This window comes from Bos indicus x Bos taurus, chromosome 14 (assembly GCF_003369695.1).
Source record: "Bos indicus x Bos taurus breed Angus x Brahman F1 hybrid chromosome 14, Bos_hybrid_MaternalHap_v2.0, whole genome shotgun sequence".
Taxonomy (NCBI): Eukaryota; Metazoa; Chordata; class Mammalia; order Artiodactyla; family Bovidae; genus Bos; species Bos indicus x Bos taurus.
Genome location: NC_040089.1, coordinates 61,880,724 through 61,901,221, shown reverse-complemented (window position 1 = coordinate 61,901,221; position 20,498 = coordinate 61,880,724). Strand labels below are relative to the sequence as shown.

At 39.3% G+C, this 20,498-nt stretch overlaps 1 protein-coding gene across 4 annotated transcripts in view; it reads right to left on the bottom strand.

Annotated features, from left to right (window-relative positions):
- AZIN1 (antizyme inhibitor 1) overlaps nt 1-20,498 on the bottom strand; it is a 31,112-nt gene that overhangs the window by 10,072 nt on the left and 542 nt on the right. For 3 of the 4 annotated variants that reach the window (XM_027561399.1, XM_027561402.1, XM_027561401.1), the window contains exons 2-4: nt 15,472-15,609; nt 2,081-2,278; nt 604-777 (exon numbers count right to left, since the gene is read on the bottom strand). In XM_027561399.1, coding sequence (XP_027417200.1) covers nt 604-777; nt 2,081-2,182 — 276 coding nt within the window. In that variant the 5' untranslated portion in view covers nt 2,183-2,278; nt 15,472-15,609. Of the gene's footprint in view, nt 1-603; nt 778-2,080; nt 2,279-7,594; nt 7,619-15,471; nt 15,610-20,498 lie in introns of those variants that run through there. The other variant, XM_027561400.1, reaches the window with a different exon arrangement.

Genomic DNA, 20,498 nt, shown 5'->3' with positions numbered 1-20,498 from the left:
AGGCTAAGAATGAGGAACAAATAAAAGTTTCTGATTAAAGATAAAGCTTATAAAGTCTCATCTCACCGTAATGTTCCTTTCATTGGTATACTTGAAACTTTGTAAATTTCCAGTATTAAATGGCAAATTTAAACAAGTTAAAAAATGCATCCACAAGTCAAACTTCCTTGCAATTGTTCTCCTACTGCTGCTGCTGCTGCTACTGCTAAGTTGCTTCAGTTGTGTCCGATTCTGTGCGACCCCATAGACAGCAGCCCACCAGGCTCCCCTGTCCCTGGGATTCTCCAGGCAAGAACACTGGAGTGGGCTGCCATTTCCTCCTCCAATTCTCCTACTGCTACTGGTGACCAAATGTTGTTTTTAGTTGCTAAGTCATGTCTGACTCTGCAACAGGCTCCTCTGTCCACGGAACTTCCCAGACAAGAATACCGGAACAGGTTGCCATTTCCTTCTCCAGGGTATCTTTCCAACCTAGGGATTGACCCCAAGTCTCCCGCATTGGCAGGTGGATTTCTCTGCCACTGAGCCAATAGGGAAGCCCCACCAAACACGGTCAATTTTAAAATGTTGCAGTTCAATAACAAAGTAATGAAAATGACTTACTTTACTAGAACAAGCAAATCCAGTTCCAAGAGCTGCCAAAATCTCAAGCACAGCTGGAGTGGAGTTGCACTTCACCGTATAGAACGGCTTTATCTGAGCCACTATGTTCTGCCATTGGCTGTGCTTCTTCACAATCTTTCCAAGATCTCCCACAAAAAATGCATTTTTCCCTGTCTATTATAGTTATGAAAAAGAAACATAAGAACCACTGAAAACAGAGTATTGTTAAGTAGGAAAGAACTCCCCTTTTCCTCCACAAATGAGCCAAGATAAATACTAACATACCATCACATTTAAGGCTTGTTTCTTTTTAAACTTGACTGTTTGCTGTGCTATGCTGACATAGAAAATATTCTTTTAGATTAAAAAAATAAAAAAAAACAGTGTCAATTAGAGTGACTTTCTACTTCCGAACTGTTCCAATTTTACTTCTGGTGAGTGGAAGGGAAGGAGATTACTTATATCGTTCCATGCATTCCTTAATTGTTTAAACCTACTTTAACAGTACAGGATCTAATTCCCTAAAAAGGTGAGTAGAATGAGGAATGCTAAACAAAAAGCTGTATCCCCAACATGAACTGCAGTTAAAGACAGTAAAAGGGAACAAAAGAAATCAATTTTTAAGGAGGTAAGTTGGTAGTATTTGTAGAGGTGACAAAACTAAATTTAAAAATACGGAAGTACACTAAATGCCAGATAAATCCAAGTCCAGTGTTTAGGACTCAGTTTTCACTGCCATGGCCTGGGGTACAATCCCTGGGTCAGGGAACTCAGATCCCACAAGCCGTAGAAAGAAAGAAAGAAAAAGTAAACTGATTTTAATTATGATCTGGGAAAAGATCATGATTGATTCTGAAGCTGGAGCTACCCTGGAGGTAGAGAGATGACTACACATACCATCCAGAGAATAAATTACCCAATGTTAGATGGCAGACAAAATAATCTTTATTTAAAACATACAACATTCAGATATTATTTGAAATGTCATGAAAATATTACTGTTTTCTATAATCCACATTATTAGAATATACTGACCAAAGACAGGCTGCCACCCTAATGTTCTGACCCAGGAAATGTACAATTGACTAAGACTAGTGACATGAGAGGCTACAGAATAGACTGAATGGTAGGACAAGTGTCATTCTTCCTCACCCCCCAAAAAAAGAATTCCGATGACAGAAGAGAGCAGCAGGATTTTGCTGGTGTGAGAGAAGACTTAAACATACCTGTAGAGGTCAAGAGAAAGCTTTTTGGGTATCCTGCTACTGAACATCACTAACCTGGAAACTTCTTCAAATTTGGGGAATATAGGAAATTAGCTCCAACAAAAACAAATTCTTTCCGTAAAGCAATAAACAAAAATTACTGTATCAGTAAGTACAAAACAAAAATGATCTTAAGTAGCAGTAATGATGCTTCATATTTCAGAAATTATTATAAACACTGTATTTTAAGAAATCCAATATGACACACTTACCAGGGTATGTTCATAAACATAGTTATCAATAACATTTCCAAGGTTTGTTCCTTCATCCAACAGGCCAACGGAGTAGTTTGCATCGTCAATAAATCCTTTCATCTCAGCCGTATTCCACAAAGCCGAAAGTCATAAACCAGGAAAAACAAGAGACGGGCCACCAAGCCTTACGTCTGGGTCCTTAGAATATGCAACAAACTGTCAAAATAGAAGTTATTTCAAAGTCTGTATTATTTCATTAGTTAAACCTAATATATGAGCTGTCAGTTGGAGTGTGCTAATAAGAGGAACCTAATTTAGTGAAGAATCTGGGTAATCACTTACCATTTTCAGAAACCCTAGATCACCAAAATCCTTTCCTTAGTGCCCATTTTAAAGCAAATGTGAATTTATACATAAAAAGACAAGCTTAACATGACAGTTTCTTGGGAAGGTAGCTGAAACATGCAGAATGTTACAAATCAACACCATCACCTTATTTACATAGAGTTGCAGAGCCAGTCTTTTTATTCATCTTGTTTGTGGTTCTCCCATATAACACAAACAACTTTACTCATTTTAAGTAAAGAAAGCTAGCGAAATAAATATCTGCAGCCAAGCAATCAAAACAGTCTGAACTTCAATACACTGCCAGTCACGTAACCAGTGTGATACCAGGTAACTGCAGATAAACGTCTTCTAAGTAAAATTCTAGAGTAGGTGATGTGTAAGCAACAGGAATGGGTAAAAGTGGAGGCTGACTTCAGGAGGACATCTGTAGCTCTGATCTGGATCCCACACCACAAGCTACAACAGAACTAGTTCAATCAAGTTAACAATTAAGTCTCTTTGAGGTAAGCTTATTTGGTGAAAATGTTTCTGGAACATAAGTCAGAAAACCTAGTCCTGGCTTTGTCATTTAATAGCTGTGCAATCCAAGGTCAACTACTTCAAAAAACTGCTGTTAAAAAAAAAAATTACAATCACTTGTTTAAGTACTGACTTGAAAGAGCTAACTGCCAGAAATCCAAGAATGTCACGGCAATTTGAAACTAGGTATAAGTTAGGGACCTATATATACATCATGAACATTTATTTACTAAGAACTCTGATTTTTAAAAAGGCATCATACTGAATCCAACTCTTCCCCAAATAAAGTTTCCCTCTTTCCCCACATCACCTCTGGAGCAGCCCATGCCTAAGTCTATCTTCTTTGCTGAACTTACTGGTCCTTATCCCCCGGAGAAGGAAATGGCATCCACTCCATAACTCTTGCATGGAGAATTCCATGGATAGAGGAGCCTGGCAGGCTGCAGTTCATGGGGTCGCAGAGAGTCAGACACGACTGAGTGACTGACACACACACACATACAAGGTTACTTTAGGCAAAGATTTCTTTTAACATAAAGTCTATAAACCTAACAAGTTCTCGAGACAGATGCTGTCGTCGCTCCTTGTCTGGGACTGATTTCTGGGTGCCACATTAATTTTAATGGACTTAGACCAGATCCTGGCAACATACACAGCTTTTCCTGCCTCTTTGATTACCCCCTTTCTCTTCCCCTCCCCATGCTCTATGCCAGAGTTCACCTCAAGTGGAGGCCCTTGTCCTAAAAATATACTTCATTTCAATGGTTCTCAAAAGTATCAGCTTTTTGGTTGCACCAAAACAATTCGTCAATAAGCCACAGCATTAGTCATTTTCATGAAATACACACAATATTTTAAAAACAGCAACAGCTGTATTTCCAAGGAGTCAACTATATTCAGTTTACTGAGAAAATCTTAAAATTGTTATACCAGAAATGATTTAAATCTGTGCCCATAAAGTAGACATTTAGGCTTGAGGATACATGTTTATTTTAAGCAATGTAAGACCAATCAGAACATCAATTTTAGGGGGATATTCAACTGCACTAATGCAAACAGAACGATAAAGGTTACACATTAAAAAAGATCACTTATCCTATTAATAATGAAAAATACTTAATCAAGATCTTTAGCCTAGTGTTTCAGCTCATCAGATTCCTAAGGAGTTTCTACTCTCTACGCAGTATTTACCTGGGAACCTTATCAACTATGGACCATCACAGGCAACTGCTACCAAGTAAAGTTCTAGTTTTTAAAGTCAGGACAAGAAGAACCTCAATTTCCTTCAGCTAGAGATGGTTGGATGGCATCACCGACTCAATGGACATGAGTTTGAGTAAACTCAGGGAGTTGGTGATGGACAGGGAGGCCTGGTATGCTGCAGTCCATGGGGTCGCAAAGAGTTGGACACAACTGAATGACTGAACAGGCTAATTTTCCTCCAACATTATGATCCTAAATAGTCACAAAAACATCAGGTCCATTCATCCCAGTCTTATCTGCTGAATGCCCACATTCTTCACAAATTTTTGTAGATTAAGTAAGGTTATGGTTATGTGAGTGAAAGTTGCTTAGTAGTGTCCAACTCTTTGTGACCATCTACACAGTCCATGGGATTTTCAGGCCAGAATACTGGAATGGGTAGCCATTCCCTTCTCCACGGGATCTTCCCAACCCAGGGATCGAACCAGGGTTCTCCTAAGGACTTTTTCAAACTATTTTCAAACTATATAATCTACAGATTCAGTCAAATCTCACTGCCTGCTAAACTAGCTTAATCTAAAAGCAAACATTTTTTATAGCAGTGTGCCAAAAACTTTGTACAATATTCTCTTAACCCTCAAAAACCACTATGACAGTATTATTCCATTTTATTGAGGCACAGAAAAATCAGGCTAGCTTGGGAGATGCTGATGACAAAATTACAGGCATATCTTGGAGAAACTGCAGGTTTGGTTCCAGACCATTATAATAAAGTGAGTATATCATTAAAGCAAGTCACATAAATGTTTTGGTTTCCCCATTCATATAGAAGTTCCGTTTATACTATTCTATAGTCTATCAAGTGTGCAAAAAAAAAAAAACAAAAAAAAAAACCAACAACAAACCCCACCAAAACCCCAATGTACATACCTTAACTAAAAAATAATGCTCTTGGAAAAATGGCACCAACAGATTGCCAAAAACAAGGTTGCCACAAACCTTTAATGTATAAAAAATGCAACCTTTGCCAAGTGTAATAAATCCAACACAACTCTCAGGCTCTTTGATAGAGACAATGACATCCCCAAATCAATTAACCATTTCTCAGACATATGAACTCCCACAGTTGTTAATAAACTCTACACTATATTCATATATGGTACCAAAACAGCCTATCATGCCTTCTTACAGTCTTCACACCTTTCTTAAGACTAGTTCCTACATAACAACCTTGTTCCTTCTATATCACTTGCCTAAATTCAGGTAAACCCTAAACTTTTTCCTTTTTTTAATCTTATCAAGAGTTTACATGCAATAATGTACAACCTCATTCTGACGAATGTATATACCAGTATAATCACCACTATCATAAAGATAAATTTCTTCATGTCCTTTTGTCCACCTCAGGCAAACATCTGCTATCATTACAGACTCTTGTAGAAGTGCAATAATTTCAAATATAAATAGTAAAGGTCAAACTAAAACAGCTGACAAATAAATGTACTATTAATACAAATAAAAATATGTTAAAGTACTCCTTGCTCTAAAGGAAAGACTTAAGAGTGCATGTAGAGTGGCTGTATTCCCATCACTGAAATAGAACTCTCACTTCTGAAGTAACCATAGGGTTAGTTTACCAATCCCAATCTGACTCACAAAAGGACTGTGACAAAAAAATACAATTTGCCACATTGGCAGGACTGACAAAAAGGATTTGGGGACTAACACACTTGAGACCACTAAAACAGGTGTTAACATAGTATTTTTTACTTCCTTAATTATACTGAGCGCTGCAGTAACAGTTGATTAAAACCAATCTAATAACATCTATCCTTAAAAGATGGTACATGTGGAGCTCCATCTTGGTTTAATCTTCTCAGATGCTCCCTAGGAAGGTCTTGAGATTCCTGGCGCATGGTAGGTGCTGACAAACAGATGGACCAAGGACAACTGATTCTAAGAATGGGAGTTTTGAAACTTAAAGTTTGTGGTGGCAACAGCAAGGAATGCCCTATAGTGTGTTGGAAAAAAAGGTCCATCTCTCACATCTTAAAAGGAGCCAAAACCTTGATATACACAAGTGACCCACATGTAAAAGCAAAAGTCAGTTAAAAACTAAAAGCTATGTCCGGAAAAAACTGTTTCCTCAAAAGAATCCACCAAACACAAAAACCTTCAGGAAAGCTAGTTTCTAACAAATTTTAAGCCAACAAACCCTGTGCTCAAAAGAAACATTCACTTGGAAGCCCAGTATTTCCAACAACTGAAAAGGCTTAAGTAGGTGGATAAGCGTAGGCTGATCTTGCTTGAGTCTTTCCTATGCCCAATCTCACTGAAGCAGTCCTAAAAAGCAGTTCATAATCATACCCTCAGAAGTCTATGCTTGCAATTTTCTTCACATGTAAGCAAAAATAGTTTAAAGTTCACTGCTGCAAAAAGGCTTACGTGCTACATTTCTGCTTTACAAGACACTGAAGTAAAGAAATATTTGACTGAAATATTTTCAAGAGGCATATAGTTACTTGGTGATAACATTAAACCAAAAATCTGACACAGCATGTTCTAGGGAGTTAGAATGAAAATAAGTCTGTATGTGCTGGGGGTGAGCAGAGTTTACTCTATGCCAGATCGGCCAAGTTAATCTACAAAACAGGGAATTTATAGGAATCTCTCTGTTAAGAGTGCAGACTTAAGGACTTTCCTGAGGACCCAGTGGTTAGGACTCTGTGTTTCCACTGCAGGGGGCCTCGGTTTGATCCTCCAAGCCAGGTGCAAGGTCCAAAAAAAAAAAAAAAAAAAAAGCAGCAGACTCAAACCCAAGTGATACCAAACTCCTTCACCTTGATCCAACACAACTTACTGTGCCATTTTTTAAAATGCTGTATAAATCAGAAATAGAACTGATTTACTCATTTTAGCATGTTATAGACCACTATATACTACAGCCTAGTGTTGCTGGACATTGATTTATTTTCACATTAAACTTTAGGAAATCTACTCCATTTAAATCTTAGGTTCTCCTTAAAATGCTTTGTAACTTAATAGCAAATCCATTTTTAATAGACGCTCCCAAATTTATTATTATCAACAGACTCTAGAACGTGCTCTCTACTCACAACAGCCTTTAGGCTATTTTGACAAGCAAACATCTTAATATATGGTGAAAGAAAGCTCAGCTTATTTTACACCAATACAACTGCTGCAATCACAATACTACATTTATAATAAGTAATTTCCTCTTGGACATCATAGCTGGGAAGAAAAAAGTGTTTAACAGTCCTTATTTACACCTTTATATTGGTGTTTTTTGATAATACATTTTTTAGGCAAAGAGCTGCCAAGGAAAGAAAAGGCTCCCAAGAACCACACTGCTCCCTAGAGCCTTCATGACTCCTCATGTCATGGAGAGGGAAACTCCAACAGGAGTGGCTGCAGCAGCTGGGCACCTGCTTTGTTACACACCTGCTACAAAGGCTTCTACAGTTGATTGTACTTCAGAAGAAACTGATACATCTCTCAAATAATCACAAGATAATTCTGGCAGCAACAGCCCACTTGACACCAAGCTGGATGAATATGAGTCTCGGATTTCTGAAGTGAAGACCTCCCTGGAAGTAGAACAGGGAGAGCTGAAAAGTTGAGAGTACTGTTTCAGAGACATCTAAGCAGGAAACCCAACCTTAACACATCACCAGTTTTCTAAAAGGAGTTTTACTCATTAAAAATGAGAATGTAAGATATTTTGAAATTTACACTACTACTATTACCCTGGAGAAGCCTAAGGCTATTTCTACCTTTTTAATTATTTTTTGCATAGGCATTTGATGACTTAGCACTCAGCTCACAGCTTTAATACTAGACACAATGCAGGACTTCCCTGGTGGTCCACTGGTTGAGACTCCACACTTTCACTGCAGGGAGTGTAGGTTCCAACCCTAGTCAGGAAACTAAGATCTCTCTTGCAAAAAAAAAAAAAAAAAGCTGTCAAAAATCACCTTTGCCTTCTACATCCCACAAAAAAATGTTACTTATCACACAGCATACCTTTAGAAATAACTGGTCACAAGAGCAGAAGGATGACATTGGCACTAAAAACATGAGATCTGGAGCAGGCCTCCAGGAAGGAGCTCCAGGAAGCCACACACCAGAACTGGTAGGTGAGAAGTGCCAATAAATCTGTGTGATCATAAGCCCATATAAAAATTTTCCATGCTGGATCAAAAATAAGTGATGGATTTAAAAAAAAAGTGATGGATAGTAACAGCCTATTTTGAGTACTTAAGATATCAAGACAGGGGTTGCTTTCATTGACAGTTAAAGAGGAAAGCCAGTAATGACAATAAATACCCTTCAGTTTTTCAGGTGATAAGGATGAAAAAAACTTTAGAGTAAGAACACTAAGGTGACTGCTGAAGAATTACTTAAAAAAAAAAAAAAAAACAAAACCCAGAAGACAAGAACAAGAATGAACAGGAGGTAGATAAAGGGGGAGGTGACACACAAATCCTAAAGGAAATTAGCCCAACAGGCTAAGTTTGAAATGCTCAGGTAAAGGCTGCTCAATGCAAAATGCTTCCCATTAAATTCTATAATACATCTTAATGAGAAAAGAATTTCACAGCAATATACTATTGCAAGTGATTGACAAGATTAGGCTCCCTTAATAAAAAAAAGTGTCTTCACTATTTGATGTGAAGACTAAATTTTTTTCTAGAGCAAGTGTGTACCTGCATGGAAGTAAACTATGTAAATCCTTACGGTAATTAAAATGTAGTAACACTGCAAATAACTATTGTAATGCAACATGAACAGCACCAAATACATAATCATTTTAATTCCGAGCTTTCTAGTTTTCCTGCTGCAGCACGGGGAAATTCCCTTTAAACAAATGCACTGAACTACTGTTTTGAATACCCAAAGGCAGATCTCACTGCCACCTCACCCAGAGGAAAACTTATTTTTATTATACAAAGCACATGTACATTACAATTACTGCACTACACACCAGGCAGAGGACTGAATACCTTAGAAGCCCCTGTACATCATTACTGGGTAGTTGTGGTTGTATCCCCTCATCTCCTATAGAATAAACATGTTCAGACTTTTCTAATCATCATTCCCCTGTTATTTAATCTTTTTATTCCCCTATATGCCCATAAAACATTGGCTTTATTGGTTTTGAACCATGAATGGAATCACTGTTTTCCTACTATAACTTCTTTTGCTCAACTTGAAGTTTCAATTCCTTCACACAGACAGACAGGACTGGAGTCTGTTAATTTTCACTGCTGTGCACTATTCTTTATAGATGTACAACAGGACCTATGGGCTATATTGTCTATAAACACCATACGTAAAGTAGCTCAGTTGGGTCTGACTCTCTGCGACTCCACGGACTGTAGCCTACCAGGCCCCTCCGTCCACAGGATTTTCCAGGCAAGAGTACTGGAGTGGGTTGCCATTTCCTTCTCCAGGAGATCTTCCCGTCCCAGGGATTAAAGCCGGGTGTCCCGCATTGTAGGCAGACGCTTTACCAGGGAAGCCCTAAACACCATATAATCTCTTGCGATTATTTATGTACCCAAGAGGAGCATTACTCAAATTAGAGTCCATAGGACTTCTCTGGTGATCCAGTGGTTAAGAGTCTGTGCTCCCAATGCAGAGCATCCAAGTTCAATCCACGGTCAGGGAACTAGACACATGCTGCAACTGGCACAACTAAGACTCGGCACAACAAAATAAATATTAAAAAAAAAAAAATGTTACCTGCAAACTAGCTGGTCCACAAATTAACAGCCAAGTAGTGTGCCACCTGACATTCTGCAACAAGAGTCTATGTTACCGACTGGGAGTTTAGGGAGCATCAGTCTAGGTGCTGCAGTCTAGGGCCACGTACCTGGGAGTGAAACTGCTAGTCTGTTACAGAAAAACTGTTTTTAAGCCTTTTGTTCATTTTCCTATTTGTGTGTGGGGTGGGGGTGGGGGGATGTCTTTTTCTTTTCTTCGCTTTTTCTTACTGACCTATAGGAGCTCTTCCAGAACTTAGGATAGCAAATCTCACTTTGAGTTTTAGTTTGCTATCAGTAGCCATGTTGAACATACTAGGACATCCCATCCTGCTTTTGGTCATGTCAAATATCACATGGCAATCATACTGAACCCAGATGATTTGCTAAGATATACTAATTTAGCAGCTCTTTACAAACTGGCACTGAAGGATCTTTGTAATAAAAAACAAGAGATAGGGAATTTCCTGGCAGTGCAGTGTTTAAGACTGTTTCTACTGCAGAGGCCATGGGTTCGATCCTTGGTTAGGGAACAAAGGTCTCGCAAGAAAAGTGTAGCCAAACAATAACCCATAGTCATATATTTAATGTAAGCCTAATATTAATTTCAGTCTGATGAGCACATGAAGGCAGCAGGGAGCTTGATTTTAAGAACATGCTAGGCAATGCAAGAATTCTTCAACAAGAATATGAGACTGAAAAGCCTCTACAGTTGAGGAATAGCTTTTTACTAGACAAATCTAAGGAGAAAGATGAGAGTGTGTAATTCCTATGATTCTTACTAATAGATATTTTAAGATTAATACAACTAATACTACTCAATGATGCTGTCCAATAGAATTTTCTGTGATGATCTGTCACCATCCAAAACAATAGCCATTAGTCATATATAGTTCCCAAGCACTCAAATGCATCGAGCATCTGAACAACTGATTTCAATTCACAAGTTTACAAAACTAGACAATAAAGGAAAAAAAGTCAAAACTTCACACCAAGTAAATCCTAGAGAAATGAAATGCATGCTTACATAAGATAATAAAGGTGGGAAAAGTTTAGAGCAGAGCATTCCGGAAGAGTTTATCATCTTGGGTCCTGCTACAAGTCACTCAGATACAGGCACTGAAGACCTTGTGGTGGCTGGGTATGGTTTGGGCAGACTGAACATCATCGGCCTAATCCTTCGAAACTCAGCATGCTGTACAAGTATTTTCTATTCATGCCACAATGTTCTTCACATTATTCACTGGATTAGAAAAAAAGGATGGCCAAATCGCTGTTTCAGTTAGCTTGTGACAAATTGCTTAATTAAGTGTGCACAGATGACCCTGGAATGGAGGTGAAGGACAAAAGGATCTGTGTTTTCTAGTAGGTGAGAGCATTTCACTTGCAACAGCTCCTTATGCTGGTCTGAACAATTGGCCAGCCTAAAAGCAGCCTACAATTTACCTAGATTTTATAGTTTATAAGACACAGTTTACAGTAACAATATCTTATTTACTCCTAATCAGAAGAATTAAGTATCTCAAAATGCTTTTTTTCAGGGCAAAGAACCCCGAACTCAAAAACTCTGAAATTAAGACTAAAGAGAATGTAATGGAATACACAGATTGGTAGTGACTTTAATTTTCTCAGCTCAACTATCTTCTGTAATAAATGCAAGAACCTTTTATTCCCTTTTAAGAATGGTCTACACTGCCTGCTGCTCTATTTGGCCCTCCCAGGAAAGTCTAAATTTGCCTAAAGAAAGAGTACCATGTCCCCCAAACCCTGTTTTATCCAGTAACAGGCTATTATTCCCACTGGGCTTATACAGAATGCTTTTTTGGGGGCACTACTTTACACAGGCAATAAGATACCACTGAATACTGCTGTTTGCATGCCAAGGGGATACACTTACTTTAAAAACTAGTCCCTAAACTAGTGTGTTTCAATGATAGCTTTATTCATCACTGTGATTGTTGATGACTATCAACAATCATTAATAAAGATTCTGAATTGACTTGCATCACAGAATCTTTAAATTACCCTATCTATTCTCCATAAAGAGCCAAAAACCTGCCCTTCCTACTGACAACAGTAAAACACAAAGGAACAGGTCTACACAGTAAATTCATAAAGAGCATTTTATGTCCCTACTTAAAATAACTTCAATTTAGGTAAGGCAGCCCCTTTTAAAGCAGGCAGATATTAACAAACAGAAAGCTCCATCTAGATAAGTCAATTAATCAAATCCCTTTTCCATTCTTATCAACAGGAACAAAACATTAAAAGGAATATACTAATAATTTATCTGACTTCGTCATTAGATCTGCTAATAGAAGCTGCTGGTTAGGAGAATTTGGTTTTCTGAAATAGTCTTTAGAATTTTTGCACTGGGCTAATCTATTAATCATAATCAGAGCTCTAGTTAAAATAACTTGAAAAATCTAGCCCACTGAAAAACTACTGCAGCATAGAGTCTAAGAAATTTAAAAGGCACCCCACAAAGTTTTTCTACAATTTGAGCCCTTCATTAATCAGAGATATTAGTTAAGCATTAAGATATCTTTACAGTGCTCACACATACCACCACACACTATTCAAAAAAACACTTTACTATGTAAGCAATTTATAAAGTTTCTAGATACTTAATTACTATCTAAAAATTCAGATGACTTGATTTGAAAACCTGATTTGAAAACCTAACTCTAAAAGTCAATCCTAGAGCTTAGACCACCTGCAAAGAAATCCTATTGGAATATTGGGAGTATGTGCTGCTGCTGCTAAGTTGCTTCAGTCGTGTCCAACTCTGCGACCCCATATACGGCAGCCCACCAGGCTCCTCTGTCCCTGGGATTCTCCAGGCAAGAACACTGGAGTGGGTTGCCATTTCCTTCTCCAATGGATGAAAGTGAAGTGAAAGTGAAGTTGCTCAGTCGTGTCCGACTCTTCGAGACCCCATGGACTGTAGCCTACCAAGGCTCCTCCGTCCATGGGATTTTCCAGGCAAGAGTACTGGAGTGGGGTGCCATTTCCTTCTCTGATTGGGAGTAAAATGCAGTTCAAATAGAGCTTATTTAACTATACACTTTGCAGTGCTATGTGCCAACTGTTTTCCACAAAGGCCAGTGTGTTAAGTCTTTTGAATGACTTAAAATTTTTCAAATAATATTGTTGCTCCACAGGAGACATCTCAGGATTTCAATGTCTAGCACCTCAAAACTGCTATTGATATCTAAGGACATTTCTGGAATGTAAAATTTCTCTTGCCATCTTTACTAATTCTAGTCAAGAAACCTTTGGGGATAGACAGCTTTCTGACTTCAAAATTTCTCAGATTTTAGAATAGCAATTTAATCTATATACTTTTAATATATTATTTAACAGTCTCCATGAGGCTACGAGTCAACATGCTTATCAGAATACTTCTGCAGCAAAATTCAGGAATATTAGCACTAAATGGGATAAGTCAAAATAAAAATAGCTTCAAATTCAGCTCAGATTCAGGTCAACTTTTTGTTCCCAAATCAGGTTAGGTCATATCAAGGAAGCTATAAATTTTTTTTTAACCTTTTGATTTTAGAATTGTATGATTAAGAGATGGTGGCTGTAGCAAAGTACTATGAGTTAAAAGTTTCACTTAATATATACTGTACCTGGGCAGAATGAATAAGCCAGTCACTCTGGCTGCCAGAACCTGCAGAATGAATACTGTTAGCATTTTCTATCTGTGCCTATAACCACAACACCTCCACATATAAAAAAGCAGGAAATTATAACTTTCTGAATTCTACAGTATTAATTACCCTACAGACTTTTCCTTAAGCTGAATCATTTATCAATGTATGAGCTCAATGATATTGGTTTTTCAAGTCTAAGAGGAAATACCACTAGAAATATGACATATAATGCCAAGTTAAGTTTTCATTAACAGAGACTTGAAATAAAAGAAGTCATCCTTTAATATGGTCTTGCTTAAAACAAGAAATTTGCTATGAAATTTCCACTTTAGAATCTACTTCTGACTATGGAATCAAGTATATCCCACCCAAAAAAGTTTTAAATCTTCAAGCCAACTTAGGAGAAAATATCAGATATGCTGGAAGTAGAATAGATGACTAATAAAATGTAAGAACTAACTGGCTTGGCACTGAATTGGTGACAACTATACTTTTTAATATGCATACAAGCCACCTGGTTAAAATGCATATTTCTGATTCAGGTCTGGGTGGAATCCAGTGTCTGCAGTTCTATTCTAGGTTATGCTAATGTTCCAAAGACGAGACTGCATTAACAAAGCATGATTAAAATACTCAAAGAAAGAGAAATCAACCTATTTAGGGTTAAAGGAACTGTTCTAGTTTGATTTTCTCAGCTGTGATTTAAAAAATAAGCAGTTTGCTCAAATTCACACAGCTAGAAGACCAGTATGGGAAACCCCCCAATCTGGATTTTAAATCAGTAGAACTTTTCAGAAATCATTTTTCTCTCTGTATAAGACTTAAAAAAAAAAATCTAAAATTGTAATTTGAGGTTAACAGTAAATGTGTTGAAAAGGTTTCCTTTAACATACTCTATCCAATTAGATCTCTTTCTTGAAATTTTCTTGTGTTACTCCCTCCAGGTTCTCTAGCCCATTTAAAAACACCCAAATCTCAACACCTAAACCCAAATTTCAACAGCTAAAAAAATCTACAAATAATAAAACAATTTTAATTAATGACCCACACAAATTTAGCAGCACACATTCAAACACTTTACTATGAAACTGCATTCTGCACCGAGGTTTAATTCAAAGTTAAATCCACACACAGAAAATCAAGTAAGCAAAGTCAAAAACTATTCTTAAAAATCTCTTGGTAAGGCAATATGCTGGGAGCTAAGCATGCATCATCACCTCTCAGTAAGACCTTTGAAAACAACCAGTTTTTCCACCAGATGAGTAGCATACAGTCATTTTGTGAAAAAGAATATCAACTCTAGAAATCACATTGTATCTGGCAAGAAGCTCATAACCAGAAAACAAGAATTAAGATTCATCTCTTAAATGCAATGCTTTAGGCCAGTGCTCTGGTGAGTAGAATGGAGAGTAGAATCTTTTACTATATTTAAAAATAAACTTTCTTTTCTGACTTAAGCCCAAATACTTGAATCTACCAAATTAAATGGTTGAATGGTGTGATAAGTTACCACCCACATTTAATTAAAAAAATAAAAAACCATCTCTCCAACTTATATTAAAATCTGGACTAATAAGATTTAATTGAAATTTAGCCTGCAGTATATACTTAAATATAGTAATAATGTGCACAACTGAATCAACTATATGGGTAAGTAGGGAAGTTCCTTGGTAGCCTAGTGGTTATGATTCCAGGCTTTCTCACTGGCGTGGCCTGGGTTCAACCCCTTGTCAGGGGAACTGATACGGTGCAAGCTGCAATGTATGGCCCAAAAATAGTTGGGGAGGGAGTAAGTGGTAAACACAATTTAGAGTTCTGAAAAGACTGAACAACAACTCTCCTTTACTTCTATAAGACCCTCCCTCACCCTCTGCACAGATGTGAAAATACTTACATGGACAAGTTAGGAGATGGAACCCCCCTATCATCAGCTAGGTTCCCAAGGTGGCTCAGCGTTGAAGTCGAACTGTTCTCTATACAGCACTTCTCCTAGGCCCTCTGGGTAGTTGTATACTTGGTCAGAAAGTTCGCCCTAAAGAAAATAAAAATATATAAGTCATATGTTAAAAAATGCTAGGTTGTGCTTCAAGAAGGTTAAGTTGATGTAAAGATTAAGTTCAGGAAGAAGTTTCAGTTTGAAGTGTTTCATTAAAGCACATTACACAAAATGAGGTTTTCAAAGGGTTTATCATAGTATCAAATGCTGTTTTTATACAGTAAGCATTTCCAAGCTGCAGGAATACAAAACTGAATTTGAGACCATGGTCACCTTACAAGTTGCTCTATCTACCTCACTCAGTTTCCAGGCTTCACCCAATTTCAGTTTTGCTTTTACTTACTCCAAAACCCATATTTGTAAGTGGCCTAAAATTTTTAAATGTACAAGTGCTGTCACTAACCTAACATGTATGCAAGATTTTATGTGTATCTAATAATCTGAAACTAACCAGAACCTTTCCTTTACAAATTCCAAGTTTTTCTTTGCTTAAGTATAAAATCCTACTACATATTAAAAAGAAAAACATTTTTTGTGACTTAGCTAATATACTATGTGTACCTGTGAAATAACTTTTGAGACCTGCCTTACATATCTGACAAGTAACAGATGTTTACCTCCTTCTCATTCCTAACCTTCTACATCTAAGTCACTCTACTATCACTAGGAACAACATATGAATGTAAACATGCTTGGCCCTCTACAAAATGATAATTAAGTTTTAGAAATGGTTTTTACCTATTAAGATTTGACTGAACAGACTTATCACTTCTAACCTAAACAACTAAACCTACACTTCTACTTGTACTTCAGTCATTGCTATTTTAAAGTAATATAACCTGACAGTATTTCTAGAAGATAGGGAGTAAGAATGAAACCAGAAAAATGATGAAACGTAGGAATCATAAGAATCCAAGATTCCAGAAGCACTCTAGACACATCTTCAGCATATCTCATATCTCAACCAGGATAGAGGCACCCTTAGGGGAAGTAAAATGTTCTTCCAATCTACTAGGGGTATCCTGATCACATACTCAATGACACTTACGGATAATTAGAAAAGAATCCTATCAACATGTGACAGTGATTATTAACATCACATTAGATTCCAACTAAATACTCCAAAACAAAGGTTCCAATTCTCCCCAAACCAACGTAATTTAAGTAAATTAAAAGCCATAGCCACTGGAGACAGAGTTTATTCTCAACTATTCTTTGGAACAGGATAATTATCCTAGGTGAGATATTCCCTCCCCCTATATATCAGTTGTTGCTCAGCACAACTGAAGAGCAGTGCTGTGAAATGTTAATGACATTAAACTTCAGAAATTCATGAATGTTCTTCAGTAGTATCTCTAAAACATTTCCATCTAACAGAAAAGACACTAGTAGGAAATGAAGGCTCTGAATTTCCAAAGGCACATTTTAATATAAATAAAGGGGGCACAGGGTCATTTATTTACAGGATAAACAGAATGCTCATTTGTACAGTCAAGATTAACCAACCATAAGAGGAGGTTAAATAAAAATATGAGTGGGGGCATGGAGAAGACACAGGGAACGCTAAATTTTTCTCATTTAGAGTGGTGTTTATATCAGTTGGATCATGTACAACACTGCAATCAAATCTCTTAGCTGATTGAAGAGAATGTCCCTTGCTACACTATCTTGGCAAATAGCACAGAAAGAACTAGAGTTAACTGAGTCAGCAGGTGACCAATAAAAAGCACTAAAAACCTCCCATCACTTTGACAGTAACTACCCAGAAACTTAGTATCCCCAGTTATCAGTATGTCTCACCTTACACGCCTTTATCAATGACTTTGGTATTCTTTCCAAAACTCCAAAACCCCAGACTAATCATGAGAAAAATTATCAAACAAATTCAAATGGGGGACATTTTATTGGATATTTGGCTGGTACTTCTCTAGACTGTCAAAGACATGACAACTAAATGCAATGTGGCACCTGAGATTGGCCTCTACACAGAAAGGACACTAAAAACTGGTGAAATCCTAAGAAAATCTCGAGTTTAGGTGGTAGGCATCTGGTCCCGTCACTTCATGGCAAATAGATGGGGAAACAGTGGAAACAGCGTCAGACTTTATTTTGGGGGGCTCCAAAATCACTGCAGATGGTGACTGCAGCCATGAAATCAAAAGACGCTTACTCCTTGGAAGGAAAGTTATGACCAACCTAGACAGCATATTAAAAAGCAGAGACATTACTTTGCCAACAAAGGTCCGTCTAATCAAGGCTATGGTTTTTCCAGTGGTCTTATTGTATGGATGTGAGAGTTGGACTATAAATAAAGCTGAGCACCAAAGAATTGATGCTTTTGAACTGTGGTGTTGGAGAAGACTCTTGGGAGTCCCTTGGACTGCAAGGAGATCCAACCAGTCCATCCTAAAGGAGATCAGTTCTGAGTGTTCACTGGAAGGACTGATACTGAAACTCCAATACTTTGGCCACATGATGTGAAGAGCTGACTCATTTGAAAAGACCCTGATGCTGGCAAAGATTGAGGGCAGGAGAAGGGGACGACAGAGGATGGCATTACCGACTCAGTGGACATGAGTTTGGGTAAACTCCTGGAGTTGGTGATGGACAGGGAGGCCTGGCATGCTGCAGTCCATGAGGTCACAAAGTGTCGGACAGGAGTGGCCGACTGAACTGAACTGAATGTATCAAAGTCAGTTTCTTAATTTTGACAAAGGTACCACCTCTTATAAGGTAAACTAGGTGAGAAGTATGAAGTAATAACTGTATTATCTTTGTAACTTTTCCACAAATCTGTAATTATTCCAAAATAAAGTTGTTTAAAAAAAAAAAAAGGCAAGGTATTCATATAATGGACTACTATTCGGCAGTTAAAAGGAACAATTTACTGGTGAGTGCACTATGGATGAATATCAAAAACACTCTGAGTTAAAGAAACCTTTCACACAATATATAGTTTCATTTATATGGAAGTTCTAGAATAAACTTCCATAATAACTAATCTATGGTTAATAAAAAGAACAGTGAATGCCTTTGTGGGTAGTAAGGGATGGAGCTTAAAGGGGCAAAAGAGAAGTTTCTGGGTTTGATGGCACTTTTCTCATCTTTGATAAAGGTTTGTATTACACAGCTGTATTTTTGTCAAAACTCGTCAAAGGGTATATTCAAGACATGTGCATTTTGCTGTTATGTAAAATTTACCCGATTTTAAAGAAATACTTAAACAGTGTTAGACTAATGATATGTGCATACTGAAGTTGGAGGGGTAAAGTGTTCTGGTGTCTCCAACTTACTTTGAAATACACAGAATAAAGATTGATAAATGAATAGAGCAATTACAAGCAAAGCAAAATGTTAATCGTTTACTGAATCCAGGTGAGGGTACAATTCTTTCACTCCTTCTATATGTTTGAAAATGTTTAAGTCAAACCTGAGTGGCAAGAGGGACGGCACTGATTACTTGATTACAGTACCTTTCACTACCACCTATGACCATCAGGAGCCTATATCTTTCCCACTAAACTCTTCAGGGCTTATTTGCCTTCATAACCAGTATCTGCACTCTCCTATATTTGTAAAAGAAATCAACGGGTTGGCAGGGCTCTGCCCTATAGTCATTCGCCGTATTTCTGCCAGGCTCATCTGTAACAACCTTTCCTCATCACATATCGACTCTCTCCCTTGAGCCTTCAGGTTCCCATCCAAGCTGGAGGCTGAAGGGTGGAAACACGACTGGACACAAAATATCTTACTGTGTCCACGATGCAACCACAAAATCCCGTTAAACCTGCTAAAATATCATGGGGCCGTTAACAGTGCGCCCGACCTTTTCAGGCTGCCGAACCAGTAGCTTAGCCTAAGAAACACACGTTTCAGATATACTCTGGGTAAGGCTATTAAAACACCACCGTTGGTGGAAATTGTTAGCCGCTCAGTCGCGTCCGACACTTAGCGACCCCAAGGACTGTAGCCCGCCAGGCTCCTCTGTCCATAGGGATTCTCCAGGCAAGAATACTGGAGTAGGTTGCCATTTCCTTCTCCAGGGGATCTTCCCGACCCAGGGATCGAACCTGGGTTGCCTGCATTGCAAGGCAAATTCTTGACCCGTCTGAGCAACCAGGGAAGTACTGAAACACCACCGTTAACTGCCAAAATAGTACTTGATAAGCCATCCAAGCCTACTGCTCTCCCTCTCTCGGCCCAGGAATCGTGGCGCGGACGGGAAAACGAAGCCATCGTGACTAATTCTTGGGCTCCAGGAGGCGGCCCGGGGTGAGTGAAGGCGACTCGGCCCAATCGCCAGCGCCGCAGGGGGCGGGGCGGCAGCCCCGAGGCTTCCAGAAGGGGCCAAAGGCCTCTTGCTCGCTACCTGACACCGGGTTTCCCCGCCGCCAGGCCCCTTAGCGGCGTCAACTTTCCTCCGGCAGAGAGGGGAGGGCCGCGCTGTCCCCACCCTCAGGCACCCGTCCTCCCCCGGCAGCTGTCACAGGAGGCCGGCGCCGGGCCCGCCCCGCTCCATTCATAACCTAAGGCCGCGGCGGTTGCAGCCAGCCGCGCCGCCAGCCCAGGATCCCGAGACGAAGGCGCGGCGCGGCGCCGCTCAGGGCCGGGCGGCGGCACCAGGGCCCCTCGGGGCTGCAGCCCGGCCCCCTCCCCGGAAACAGCAATGCACCACGGGAGCGGGGTGGGGGCCGCCTGCCGCCGGGAGGCGACGCCGAGCCCCGCGGCGGCGAGACCCCCGAGCGCGCCCCCCAGTCCACACACACACACACACGCACACGCCCCCTCGCCCCAACCGCGGCCGCTCGGGGCTCGGCTCGGCTGCCACCCGAGGCGCGCCAGCCGCCCCAGCCCGCCGCGCCGCCGCCGAGCCACCGGCCGCCGCCGCCACACAGGCCGCCAGCCGCCATGTTCGAGGTGGCCGG